Source organism: Trichomycterus rosablanca, chromosome 5, assembly GCF_030014385.1.
Source record: "Trichomycterus rosablanca isolate fTriRos1 chromosome 5, fTriRos1.hap1, whole genome shotgun sequence".
Classification (NCBI taxonomy): Eukaryota; Metazoa; Chordata; class Actinopteri; order Siluriformes; family Trichomycteridae; genus Trichomycterus; species Trichomycterus rosablanca.
In genome coordinates, this window is record NC_085992.1 from 9,634,973 (window position 1) to 9,649,791 (window position 14,819).

Below are 14,819 nucleotides of genomic sequence, written 5' to 3' on the forward strand. Positions count from 1 at the left end.
TTCACATGTTCTTCCTGTGCTAATGTAGGTTTCTTCTTTGTACTAAGATTTTCCTTCCACCTTCCAAAAATATGCAGTAGTGAATTTGGCAAATCTTAAATGCCCCTAGGTGTGGGTGAGTAGGTAGGTAAAGTAAGTAAGTAGGTAAACAAGCAAGCATGTTTGTGTCTGTGTCTGTGTGATTAATGAATAGCAATGTACAGGGTCTTAGTAATTCACGGCTAAATTATTAAAAATGCTATAAGGTAGGTTGCTCGCTCTATATTGCCCCTAGGTATGAGGGAGTTTGTTTGTTTATTTATTAGGATTTTAACATCATGTTTTACACTTCTGGTTACATTCATGACAGGAATGGTTCACACAAGGTTCATCAGTTCAAATCGAACACAGTCATGGACAATTTATTATCTCCAATTCACCTCACTTGCATGTTTTTGGACTGTGGGAGGAAACCGGAGCACCCGGAGGAAACTCACGCAGACATGGGGAGAACATGCAAACTCTACTCAGAAAGGACCCAGACCACCCCACCTGGGGATCGAACCCAGGACCTTCTTGCTGTGAGACGACAGTGCTACCCACTTAGCCACCGTGCCGCCCGTATGAGGGAGTAAATGTATGGGTATATATATTGTTTTCACCTGGTGTTTCTAGATGGGCTCTAGGACAGCTGTGACTATGATCAAGATTGAGGTTGTTAATAAAGAGAAATAAGTAAATAAATTATATACTTCTTGGTACCAACCAATATCAAACCTTTTGTCTAAACAGGCGAGACCTAAAAGTACAGCCTCCACTGCCGCCTAGTGGTTAATAATTGCTAAATAACAGCCATGCTGTTATTTAAGATTAGAAAGCAAATATATTGGACTGAAATACATAAATAATTTATTCTAATATTTAATCCTAAATCTTTTTTTGATGCATACAACTGCTGGATTATAATATTATATATTATAATAAAACATTTGCATTTGTTATTTGCTATATATAATAATTTACAAAAAGAGTTTTATGCTTTTGTGAGTTTCTCTACAAATGAATTTGAACTTGTATAAAGCTAACTGAATCATTTACGCTTATATTTTGGGGGTCATGTTTTTCATTATACTAATGTTTACATGAAAGTAAACTAAAATGAAAGAGAAAGTGATAATAAAAACGTCTTTATCGGTGCCTGAGTGAGTGAGTGAATGGGTGTGTGGTGGCGCCTTGCATTGGTTTTAGGATGTAGCACCGGACCCCCTGCGACACCGACGAGTTGATTTAATAAATAATAAATACTAATACTCATTATTTTTGTGTCAATATGATAGAACTACATACTGTTTAATATAATAATAATAATAATAATAATAATAATAATAATAATAATTCTATATAGGCATTCATCAGCATAGACGTCTAGTTTCAAATAACTCCACAAGTTACACCTAGCGCCCTACATAGGGCGTAAGTATTCAGGTTTAAGTCCCTTTGTAGTGCACATATATACTAACTAAGATGTCGTTTTAAACTCTGCCACTATCACGTGGTTTAGAGCGTTAGTCGGCCGTTGGTGGAATTGAGCGGAAGTCCGCTGAGAGAGTTAGAGTAAACATGGCGTCTACAGTAAGGAGAGATGATGGAGAAACAAGGTCCCTTGTGCAGATAAACTCCCGGTTTCTTTTAGTTCGGGTTGTCCTAGTATGTTGTTTTCTGGTTCTGCCTGTTCCAGCCAAACGGGACAGCCTGAAAGTGATCACTGACAGTAACTGGGAGGAAATCCTGGCAGGAGAATGGATGATTGAATTGTGAGTTGCCGCTTGTCACTAGTTAGCTAGATACAGTGAGCTAGATTACATGGGTGTGTGTACTGGGTTGTGTAAAACATAAAGATCATTTTATCTTAGATCTAATCCTAAAGATGAACACAGACAGAGATCTACACGCTTATACTTGTGTTCTGAAACAGCATGTTTGCATAACCGGAGCCGGTAGATGCTGCACTGCACACATTCCCTCTGTTTGCAGCTATTATTATGGAGCTGAAAGAACAAAGATTGCTGTCCTAAAATAAAAATGTTAAAATAATAAAACCCCATTTGGTATACACTCACCAAGCACTTAGGTACGTCTATGTGATATCTGCATGTATTGGTTATTTTCTAACCTGCACCTACCATACAGATGGATTATGTGGGTTTAAAATTACAGACTGTATCTGTTGCCCATCTGCTGCTCTGTACACTGTGTCACTACCCGTATCCCATTTAACAATCAAAAGAGACCCCCCACTGACCACATAAAGTTTGACTGAAAGGCCGTTATTCTTTGAAGCACTGACACTGAGGTGTCCAAAATCCCAACAACTCTGCTGCACCTGCTGAGCTCCTACCAGTACTCGACATAATACCATGTTATTAGCATGTTAGTGTCAGCACTGTGGATGGTTTTTGCATAGTGTAGACTATGCACACCCAATTTCTGTGTGCAGTTATTATGGTGCAGGCAGCCGATTAGACAAAGGTGGCTGTTCTAAAATAAAAATATGTTAAATTAATGATGACTGCATTTGATATACACTCACCAAGCACTTTATTAGGTACATCTATATGGTGTGTACATGTATTGTTATTTTCTAAGATGTACCTACCATACCGATGGATTTTGTGAGTTTAAGATAACTGATTGTATCTGTTGGCCATCTCCTGCTCTGTACACTTTGTCACTGCCCAGTATCCCATTACACAATCTAAAGAGACCCCCACTGACCACATAAAGTTTGATTGATAGACCGTTATTCTTTGAAGCGCTATTTACCTTTCAGCACTAAGGTGTTTACAATCCCAACAACACTACTGCACCTCCTACCAGAACACAACGAAATTCCATGTTATTAACATGTTTGTGTCAGTGCTGTGAATGGTCCACAACCAAAAATAACACCTGGTCAGTAGGAGTCCTATGGGGAACCCATCTATTGATTTATAAATGGGATGCGGAGTCAGAGTAAATGTGGAGCTCTGTCACCCTGTGGTGAATTAGTGGGATGTATTTCTGTCTTGCATTTAGTTTTTCTGGGTGGCACTGGACCTGGCATTGCGATCCTGACCAGGATGACTGACTGGATGTTTCAGTGGATGTACTGACTTCATCCACTTTTGTGTAGAGAGCATTTTATTTAAAAAAGTGCTAAAACGTATTGTTTATTATGACATTTCTAAAAATGATGGTCAGCTATTTTAAATTGTACATCCAGCATGTCTGACTTTGTGCAGCATGTGAAAACTTTTATATTATTTTAAAATTTTATATTTTAAAAGCACTTGTTTCATATATGCTAAATATAATAAATAGACAACAATATAAGCCTTCAATTAATAGCTCTTTTTCTAAAATGGCATCTCAAATATCATTTATTTTGAGGTGATGAAGAAATATGGCAAATTAAACTGCGTTGAAAAACACTTGAATCTCTGGGTCATGTTTACATAACATGTTAAAGATTAAGCAAATGCAGGATTGTTGTTAATCCCAATGATTTAATCATGTTGTAACCCAACTTTAGGTTGTACAGACTAGCAGTAGTCTTAAGATAAGCAGTATAATGCAAGGTTTGAATAATTGTGACATGGTTGTATTAACAAAATATCCTGCTATTCTAATAGTTCATATGGGGCTCAGTCTCTCTCATGGAGAGTCATGCACTGACCTCCACTATCCCTCGCCTGTAATGCAGGTCGTAATTGCGTCAGTTATGATGAATCTTCACCGGCATCCAGCCTTGACAAACAAGACAATCATTGTCCGTGTGGGCGCCCAGCCTGCCAGTAGCAGAGCTGAGATTCAAACACACGAGTTTAAGATGTGTGTGCTAGCGTGTTTTACCACTGCGCCACCTGAGCGTGATGAAGAGATTAAATTAAACTGGGCATATGCAAGGATCGTTGTAATTATAGGGTCAATTTTGAGACAGACTAGTCATTTAAATTTCCCACACACTAGTCACTTTAATAAAAATATGATAAAATGTCAGCATAGCATAATACCGTTTAAACACAGCTTTTACTTAAGAACGTACATGCAAAATCTGTGCACATGCTAACTGCACTTAAAATAAACTGTGCTTTAGAAAACACAATAGAGGTTCTATATTTGCAGAAAGCTTAATGCTGAATATGTTTTGCAGTTACGCTCCATGGTGTCCTGCATGCCAGCAGCTGCAGCCCGTGTGGAATGAATTTGCAGACTGGGGTGAGGACATGGGGGTCAACATTGCTAAAGTGGATGTGACTGAGCAGCCTGGTAAAATCCCCATTTGTTTAAGGAATAAGTGCATGTTTATGTGGTAGAGAATGAGATGTACTTAAATGCTCTCTGATTTTGTTGCAGGACTGAGTGGCAGGTTTATCATTACAGCTCTGCCAACCATCTACCAGTAAGTCTGTGTCAGCTGTGGCACCATTTTCCTTACATTGAGAAAGAACTGCTTTCATTAGCATTTTGGTGTAATGTATTTTGGGCTTGTGCTAGAGGTTTGTGGGTGTTAGTTTCACTTCTGTGTGTCAGTTCTAATCTTACTTATCTTAATACTATGGTAACTTGCATATTTCTGACAGTTAAATTAGTTACTAGCTCTTCTTTTTAAATTGTTATTATAAAGCTTTTTGTATTTTGTACCTAATAGCTGTAAAGCTGGAGAGTTTCGCCGTTACCAGGGTGCACGTACTAAAGATGACCTTTTGAGCTTCATTGATGAGAAGAAATGGCAGAGCACTGAACCAGTTTCCTCCTGGTTTGGCCCTTCCTCTTTCCTGTAAGTTCCTGCTTAATGTGTTAGTAAGTGAGTAAGCAATGGGTGGGGTTGCAGTTTACTGTAATAGGTGCAAAAGTTTACAGTCTTAAGTTAACTGCAAAGAAACTGGTTTAATTTCATTTTAGTAATTAGGCTTTCTCTCAAGGCCAGGCAGCTTTGCTGCTGTGCTATAACTTTGGAACTTCTGTACATTACTCCTAACGATGTCTTTAGGAATGTTCTTAAAAACCTTCTTATACTCGTTGCCATTTGGTGCTATGAAATGTTTTCCTCTCTCAGCTTTTTAGTTTTAACCATGGTTGCAACATGCCTTAAACACTTGAATCTCTGGGTCATGTTTACATAACATGCAAACGATTAAGCAAATTAAAGATTGTTGTTGATCCCAATGGTTTAATCATGTTGTAACCCAGCTTTAGGTCATACAGACTAGCAGTAGTCTTAAGAAAAGCAGTATAATGCAGGGTTTGAATAATTGTGACATGGCTGTATTAACAAAATATCCAGCTACTCTAAAATACATCATTGTTCATTTTCTTGGTTTATTTGCTGTATCATTAAACTGATAAAGACGTCATTTAAAAAGGAAAATCTAGCTTTACAGAACAATTTAGTTAGGATTTAATATTAAAATTTTTCTTTGCATTTCCCCCAATTGTTCTCCCAGTCTAGTCACGTCCATTTACCCAACTGCATTTCGCTTCCTCTGTACTGCTGCTGACTTCCCCTCCTGACCGAGGAGAGCCGTGACACACCCTGCACAAAATGAGTTAATATAGGACTCAGTCTCGCGCATGGAGAGTCACACACTGATCTCCATTATCTCTCACCTCTAATGCAGGTCATTATTGCGTCAGTTATGAGGAATCTCCTCTGGCATCCAACTTTGACAAACAAGCCAATTATTGTCAGTGTGGGCGCCCAGCCTGCCAGTAGCAGAGCTGAGATTCGAACACACAAGTTTAAGATGTGTGTGCTTGCGTGTTTTACCGCTGATTTAATATTTCTGGTTGTATATTGTAAAATTCTGATATTCAGTTTAACTCCTGTACATCTGCAAACGACTGTAACATACTGTACATATTTAAGCATTTCTAAAACTGAGCTTGTAGAGTTCTGAATGATTTATCTGCATGGATTGTGAGGTGAATCTTTTTTTTTGGGGTCTTTTTTAGGATGAATTTGATGTCGGCTCTGTTCAAGCTCTCTCTGCTCATCAGGGTAAGAAAACAAACTACAAAGAAGAAACAGACTAGCTCCTTAGATTTACTCAGAGCTTTTACATGGTGTGTAATCATTCTTAAGGCTGTGTAAAAAGACTTGGTCAAAAACTGTAGATCAAAATTTTCTTTCAGCTTTAAATGACCAAGAGCATGCCAGTATTTATCATATTGACTTTTTCTATTAATGGACCACATCCCTATATTTACAGCTTACTGAAGGGCAAGCCATCAGATAATAAGATTGATGGACAGGCAGTTTCAAACCAAATTCTAATTGTTTTTATTGTTTATTTATTAGCATACACTTGTAAGAGTGTTCTGATTGCTGCCTGGAAATTGTTAGTACTTACAGTAGATAGGCAGCTCTGTCTGTTTTGGGTTTGAAATAAAGCATTAAAGTGGTACAACTAAAACCAATGTCATTTTAAATGTATTCATTTATCATACAGAGAAAAAACATGTTTAAAGTGGTTGTATTTTTAAACATGACCAAAAACACAGAACAGAGCACATTGTTCACGTACTTATATAAATATATGAATATGTTTATAGACAGAGATCCTGGACATACTGTGGAGGCATAAGTTCACTTGTAAAAACATTTTTCCTTGTATTTTTCTTTTCTTTCTTTCTTAGCATAAAAGTTTGATCAAAATATGTACATATTTAGTTAGCACTACTGAAAAGCAAATGTTTTGGTGAGGTGTAGGGTTTTTTGTCCCTAAATAGTGTTTACAGTACACCATGTACTGTATATGCAACACAAATGTTACCTTTTTTACATAGTATGTAGCAAAAATCAGTAAATTCCACCTATATAAGTACAATGAGAAACACTACAAAGAAAATTAGTGCACAGATACAAAATTATTTGTTACTGCAATACATGTTCAGCTGAACTAAAAAAATTGCAAAATGCAGTGAAACAGATCACACTGCCTCCCACGTCTGATTCTGGCCAGGCAAGGGAACCTTATCCACATATTGTCACTGGCCCATTAGGGAGAATGCCTGGTATGGTGGATTAATCCCTGGCATTCCTCTGTGTGGATGTCCTCACATGCCTCCTCCTTTGCCTGGAGTAGTGCCACATGCTCATGAAGTCTGCATTTATACACTTTCCACCACCACACTAAAAAGAATTCCTCTATTTGGATTGGGAAATGGGGAGTATGGTGGAAGGAGCAGCACTACAAATGTGGGTTGTTGATGGAACAGAACGGCGGGTGTGCATGATTCCATTTTTGTGTGAATAAAATGAGAAAAAAAACCAAACTGTCACCTGTTTACTTGTATTGTTATGCTGCTCACATGTGAGAGTAAACTTGCATGGATTTTCATTAAAACCCACCAAAATAGCTGTTTACCAGTGGTCTTTTGGTCCCCACAGCATTGCTACTTGTTGATGTACTGAGTAGCTGATTGGGTCTTGTGCGTGTGAGTTGTAGTAACATTGTGGTTATGTTGCAGCAATGCCATAACTACTTAACGGAGATGGGAATTCCTGACTGGGGATCATATGTGATTTTTGGCTTGGCAACACTCTTTTCTGGACTTGCTCTAGGACTGGTGAGAACACACACACACACACACACAAACAGTAAATAATAATATATTAGGGCTGGTAAATTACTTTAAAAAGTGCTGTGAGCAGCAAGAAGGTCCTGGGTTCGTGCATTTCCATAACATAGGATTTAACATTTACTACACTACATGCATAGAAAAATGACATTTGAGATTTAGCCACAGATAAGACTTCAATCATTTATTCCTGATCGCGGTCCTTTTGGGTCAGGAACATACCCAGAAACACTGGACCTGAGCCAGGAATACACCCTGAAGTCTTTAGCAATTTTTACACCGGATACCACCTGGAACTTTAGCCATTCATGTCCATCTAGACGCCTGATTCGCCGAAAGCACTGCTGAGATTCAGACCATGGATCCCTAGATCTTAGCAGTACTAGGATAGCATACCACAGCTGTGGTCCCGGAGCGCCACTGGGACCTGAAGAAAACCCACATGAAAGCATCCTCAAGGCAGTGTGACCTGAGGCTAGATATAGACCATGATACATTAAATGTTAAAAATCTATAAATAAATAATATTGAATGTTAAGTATGGCATTATCTACCTTCATTACAGAGTAGAAATACAGTAGAAACGATTGGTTTTAATAGATCTGTGTTAAATGACTAATGTAGAACATTGGAGTTTAAACACATGGCAGATTAAGGGCAGCTTGGTGGATCATGGTAGACTGGGACTTTAAATTGCCCTTAGCTTGGACTGACTTAATAAATAATTGAGTGTGTTGTTGCACTGTGATTGATTAGGCACCTCATGCCCAGTTTTTTCAGGTGGTGCAAGACCAAATGAAACCAGGACCAGGATATAGTGATCAGTTAAAAAGAAAAAGTGCATTTCAGTTACAGTACAGATAATTCATGTACTATTAATAACTGTCGCTCTCGTCTCTTTTTTTCTCTTATTTTTTCCTCTCAGGTTCTGGTGTTCTTCGCTGACTTTGTCTTCCCATCACGCCGTTTCTCTTCCCCGGCTTACTATCAGAGTGAGTGTGTTTAGTGTTTAGTGTATTAAAGAGCTGCCCTGTTTTTTAGCATGGGAATAAGGAGATAACGTCACTGTGTGGCAATGGTTCGTTAGTTTAGGTACTGGACTAGTAATCAGAAGGTTTCCGTTTCAAGCCCCAACATTGTCCCCCCCCTCCCCAAGGTGCCACTCCTGAGCAAGGCCCTCAACTCTTAATTGCTTGAATTGTATTCAGTCTTTACTGTAAGTTGCTTTGGATAAATGTACATGTAATGTAAATGTACTTCATACTAGAAAAGTTTCTCATGTAATGCACTTCAATATTTATCAGTTATGTTATTTCAACAGACCATGTGTGGCTAACGTGCAATAGTAGTCTAGTGGTTAAGGTACTGGACTAGTAATCGAAAGGTCGCTGGTTCAAGCCCCACCACTGCCAGGTTGCCACTGTTGGTCCCTTGAGCAAGGCCCTTAACTCTCAATTAATCAGACAATATCATGCCACAGTACTGTAAGTCGCTTTGGATAAAAGTGTCTGCTAAATGCTGAAATGTAATGTGTGCCAGGCTTTTAAGCTCTGTTTTTGCAACCTACCACTTTCTACTATCAGTTTATAGCTAGAAAGATCAGAAATTGGGTATTCTTTTTATATCGTGAAGTACAAAATATTTTAAATGTATTTTTTATCCTTTTTTAATACACAGATGAAACTGGAGTATAAAACATTTGTTTAGCAGGAAAAGTCATCCAACATGCAGATCTAGAACTAGCAAGCTCATTTAGATTATTGAACACAGCCAGGCTTGATTTCAGCCTTGTTAAATAAAAATCTTATTTTGTAATTGTATCTATAAAATTCAAGCATTAATTGTCAAGTTTTTATAAAAGCACTATGCCCTGATCTTAGGGTTACACATGCTTTAGGACTAAGTAGTGAGAGCTTAAAAGGAGGAACAAAGCCAAATCAACCCAAATGTTGCATGCCTGCTAAATGGCCCAGGCTTATCTCTGTCGACATCTCTAAGCTGATCTAAGGTCACTTCATATCTACAGTTTAAAGACAAAACTGGGCAGAAACGGCATTAAAACATCAGTCCTGACATTTGTAATAAAAAAAAGCACCTGTGCTGTTCCTAAACCCTAGACTAATCAGAAATTGCACTTCGGGTGAAAAGCAAATATGGCATTTCACAGTAGCATCAGACATTCCAAGGTGGCGTAATGTGTGGGGGAGGTTTCAGGATTCGGACAGCTTGCTGTTTTTGAGGGAAGAACAAATTCCACTCTTGATCTTAATGATCTTGAGATTTTTTTTATTATTATTTTTACTCTACTTATGCATTTTCCTTTTTCCTTAAAATCCAGTCATATGTAATTACTCAGTTGTGTATCTTCTACTACTGCAAATCCCTACCCTAAATGATGAGGGGCATACGTGTAGTTGCCAACCACTTCTTTTCACCTGCATGAGGCCGGTTCACACAGGGATCAGTATTGCATACTGAGAATCACACACTGCTCTCCATTATTCACCACCTCTGTGCAGGGCCATCGCAGTTGCAGTACCAGTGAGGAATCCCTTTGACCCGTCCTCCCTTAGACATAGCCAATCATGTCTGTGTAGGTGCCAGATCTGAAATTTAAGAGTTTAACCGAGTTTGTTAATAATGATATTCTGAGTTGGGCGGCAGTATGAACAAAGTTTGGCTGTTGTTCAGGGTTGGGGTAGAGTCGGAGCATAGGTCCTCATAACTGGTGCTACTGCGGCCCCTGCTGGTTGACTGACGGCGCCTGCACAGGGCTGAGGAATAACATTGAGGGGGGTGTGACCCTCCGTGCGCAGTGTCTCTCGATGTATGAACTCGGCTCGTGCAGGTGAAAAATGCAGGCTGTACTGATTGTGTGCCGGAGGGGGCGCAAGTCAGTTGAGTGGCGTCCTCAGTCAGCGGCAAAATGGGTCGAATCAGTATAGAGGACACAATCAGGGTAATTGGACATGACTAGAATAGGAATAAAAATTGGGGGAAAAAAGTGGGAAAAAATAGATAATAAAAAAAAAAAAATAATAATAATGATATTCTGTGTGTTGGAGCAGAGAAGCATGCAATGGAGCAGGCCCGCCTTCGTCAGCAGTTGGAGGAGGAGCAGGAAGCCGACGGAGAGGAAGAGGAAGATGAAGACGAGTACGCTGGGAGAGAGGAAGAGTGGAGAAAAGACAACCCAAAAGAAGATGCTGTGAGGAGAAGAGTAGTCGGAGGAGGAGAGGAAGAAGACACCTAGAGATGAGGAGGGGGACTGTGGACTACAACCAAGCACTGACCAAATTGCTCCAGAAATGCCCATGCCATCATGGCAGCGCTCATGGGCCTCCAGTGCTCTTACAGTGTGCTTACCCTAAATCCCTTTCCTCTTTTCCTCAGCTCCACCTTGCTTTCCTAGACAGAGGAGGGTGGGATGAAGGTAGGAAGGGAGTGTGAGAGACCAACAAGAAAACAGGATATGATTGATTAACCTTTTAAAGGCTCTGTATTGCCTGTCTGTGCTTTCAGTAAACTGGTACCTGTTTGAGCTTGACTGTCGACGACCATTGGAAGCAGTTTTAGTTTTTTTTTTCTTGTCACATTTATGTCTGGTACCTTTTTGAGTCTATTTGTTTATGTGAAATGTGTTAGAGCTAGATGTACTAAACCTAATCCATTTAATTTTAGGCAGAGTTAGGTCACATTCTGTGCAAAATATGTTGGGTTTTATATATAAAACTAGCAAAATGCAGAAGCCAAAATGCTGTTTTCCTACCAAAAAAGGGAATGTTTTTACAAAAGTTAAGATACATGAAGTGCACCTCCTCATTTCCAGAAAGGTTGGGACATTTTGTGAGAATCTGTGATTTGTTAAATCTCTTGAATCAATTTTTTTCACTGATAGGCTTCATTGTATTTTGTAAATGTGAACACATTTAGAATTTGATTCCCGCAACACAATCCAAAAAGTTGGGACAGATGCAGGTTTAGCACTGTTTTCCATCAGCTTCATTTTAATAAAGTCGGTTTGGGAACTGATGACGCTAATTGTTGATGTAGAATTTTTGTCCATTTTTGCTTGATACTTGATTCTCCACTCCGCGATGCTCCGTTCGTTTTCAATAGAAGAAACATCTGGACTGCAGGCAGGCCAGTCAAGCACACATACTCTGTGTCTGCCTCACATTGTTTTGCTGAAATAACCTCAGACTTCCCGGGAAAAGACGTGGCCCTGATAGCAGCATGTTTTTCTAAACATTGGAAATCTCTTTCTTCAGAATGTCCTAACCGACTTTTTCTTATTCTCCCATACTTTGTTGGACTTGCTCATGAGGCATCGTCTCGTGCATGGAGAGTGATGTTCTGATCTCTGCCCACTCACACTTCTGCCTCAGGCAACTAAACAGAGTCCTTACACAGCCTTTCCCCACACAGCAGACTTTAGTGGCCAGTTTTGTCTGCATCAGGCACTGTCAGTTGGGCCCGCTAGGCGGCGCCCAGCAGACCGGTAGCAGAGCTGAGATTCAAACTCGAGGAGTTCAGAATCTCAGCACTGGTGCGCTAGCGGACCACCTGGGCGCTCGCTGTTAAATTTTTTGGACTAGTTCTATGTTGACCTGATGGCATTACATAATTATGCAGGTCTGTCAGCTACACATATATGTTGTGAATTTCCTGTTCTACCACATCCCAAATATGCTACTGCCACTGTTCAGACACCTGATTGACAAAATAGATATAAATAAGCAGATGAAAATGCAGGCGTTTCTGCCAAGTTGTTGAGTGTATATTCACAATACGTAATTCATGGAGGGCCACTGCTGACCACAAAAAGCATGAACTACTATTTAGTAATTTATTTTGTACAATTTATTACATACGTTTTTACATGAAACCCTTTTCCTGTTAATCTAATGGCAACTTGGTTAAATCAATGCTAGCCACACCTTAAATCATTATAAAATTCCATTCCATTTCATTTAAAAGATTAAATTTGTCAGTAAATTTATTTCCACCTCAGTCGTGATGTTTTTTGATGGCAATGTGCTTGTTTTCACTCCTTTTTTGGCAGATTTTAAGTGGAATGCTAGTAATAGGTGGTGCCAGCTAATCTTTAGTTATTTTGGATGTCTTTCAAGGTCTGATTATGGTGAACTGAAAGCACAATTTGTGCTTCATTTTCTTACTTTTGTACATCTCCCCTTAATAAGTGCATTTGTAGTTGTTTGTTTGGTTTTAGCAGACGTTTGTCTTTTGCTTCTATAAAGTTTTATTTTGTGTGTTAGTGTGTGTATGATGCACATGTAGTGCATCATATGTATATGATGATGAGACCAGCTGCTTCATTAAAATGTGACTCAATGATGGTTTGTCAGTATTTGCTGGAGAAAAGCATCGGTGTGCCGTTTTCCCTGAAAGCTTATGATGTGTTATTTCAAATAAAAGGGAGTTTAATGCTTCCCCCAACATGTCTAATAATCTTTTTTGGAAGATTAGTGTTTCTTTTAGAAATATAAACATATTTAGCCGCCTCTCACCCAGCTAATGTGTGCTACTGAGATGTTTTAAAATCTGATGCCTGGTTTTTTTTGAGCTCACTGTCATTTTGTAACACTGAATTTTTTTTCTTTCTTGTCTGGATCTACAAAAACCTGTTTTCAGAATTGGGAAGTAAATACACTGATCAGCCATAACATTAAAACCACCTCCACCTCCCTCCACTTACCATATAGAAGCACTTTGTATTTCTACAATTACTGACTGTTGTCCATGTTTCTCCACATACTTTTTTAGCCTGCTTTCACCCTGTTCTTCAATGGTCAGGACCACCACAGAGCAGGTATTATTTAGGTGGTGGATGATTCTCAGCACTGCAGTGACAATGACATGGTGGTGGTGTGTTAGTGTGTGTTGTGCTGGTATGAGTGGATCAGACACAGCAGCACTGCTGGAGTTTTTATATACCGTGTCTACTCACTGTCCACTCCATTAGACACTCCTACCTAGTTGGTCCACCTTGTAGATGTAAAGTCAGAGATGATCGCTCATCTATTGCTGCTGTTTGAGTTGGTCATCTTCTAGACCTTCATCAGTGGTCACAGGACGCTGCCCACGGGGCTCTGTTGGCTGAATATTTTTGGTTTGTGGACTATTCTCAGTCCAGCAGTGACAGTGAGGTATTTAAAAACTCCAGCAGTGCTGTTGTGTCTTATTCACTCATACCAGCACAACACACACTAACACACCACCACCATGTCATTGTCACTGCAGTGCTGAGAATGATCCACCACCCAAATAATACCTACTCTGTGGTGGTCCAGTGGGGTTCCCGACCATTGAAGAACAACGTGAAAGGGGGCCAACAAAGCATGCAGAGAAACAGATGGACTACTGTCAGTAATTTGAATGGTTTAAAAATTAATGACATCACTTGCCATAGTTTCCATTCTTGCTTGCTATAACATTTTAACTGCTTAACAATCAGGGTTCTTGTTGTTGTATACTGTGCTTAATAATACGTCACGTTTCAATGGTTAGCCAGTCTAGAATGCAGACAGGACAGTCTACCAGCTACTGTAATGTAATCTTGCTGAAAAAAAGGAGGGACATCCATTGTGTTGTTGTTTATGTACGCTTTAGCATCAATGGCATAGTCACAGATGTGCAAATTTCCCACACCATTAGCATGTTTTGGCATGTTTGTTTTTCTATTTGCATGCTAGTGCTCATGTCTTAATCATGTGTTATTCACCAAGCTTCGATTATTTGACTTGCTAAATAAATGTGATTTACATAATGTTATAAATAGACACCACACATCTTACTTACTTTAGCTGAAGTATAAAGCTTTAAAATTAGGATTACCTGTGTCTTCCTACCTCAGATTACACATGATTCACAGTCAGATCTTTCAGTCATGTTGTATGTTATCATTAATTGGAAGCCTGTGCCCCATCAGTTCTGAATTAGAATTTCTCATTCACTTTTTTCCACTATAGTATTTTTAGCTGGGTTTAAAATGTAATTTAAACTTGAACCTAAATTCCTGCAGCACCCGTTTTACCTGATCCACCTGCTGCACCACTGGATTATTATATTTTCATATCCTAGTCATGAAGTCATAAATACCAAGAACAGGTCATCAATACATTACATGCTTCCACACACCCATTCACTCACACCAAGATACAATTTAAACATTAGTGTAGTTTTAGTGTAGTTTG

General features: G+C 39.2%; 1 protein-coding gene across 1 annotated transcript; it reads left to right on the plus strand.

Annotated features, from left to right (window-relative positions):
* Positions 1-1,590: 1,590 nt before the first annotated feature.
* tmx1 (thioredoxin-related transmembrane protein 1) lies at positions 1,591-13,066 on the plus strand. Its single transcript, XM_062994835.1, has 8 exons — positions 1,591-1,793; positions 4,172-4,287; positions 4,375-4,420; positions 4,670-4,798; positions 5,974-6,019; positions 7,492-7,590; positions 8,528-8,594; positions 10,671-13,066. Exons 1-8 carry the CDS (start codon positions 1,600-1,602, stop codon positions 10,853-10,855), a joined length of 882 nt encoding a protein of 293 aa, XP_062850905.1. The 5' UTR covers positions 1,591-1,599; the 3' UTR covers positions 10,856-13,066.
* Positions 13,067-14,819: the final 1,753 nt, after the last annotated feature.

What these genes read in the sequence shown, in the direction of transcription:
- tmx1 (XM_062994835.1), top strand. Translation starts at nt 1,600, where the DNA reads ATGGCGTCTACAGTAAGGAGAGATGATGGAGAAACAAGGTCCCTTGTG. An exon ending in GGAGAATGGATGATTGAATT is followed by an intron (nt 1,794 to 4,171) that starts GTGAGTTGCCGC and finishes TATGTTTTGCAG; the next exon opens with TTACGCTCCATGGTGTCCTG. An exon ending in CTGGACTTGCTCTAGGACTG is followed by an intron (nt 7,591 to 8,527) that starts GTGAGAACACAC and finishes TTTTCCTCTCAG; the next exon opens with GTTCTGGTGTTCTTCGCTGA.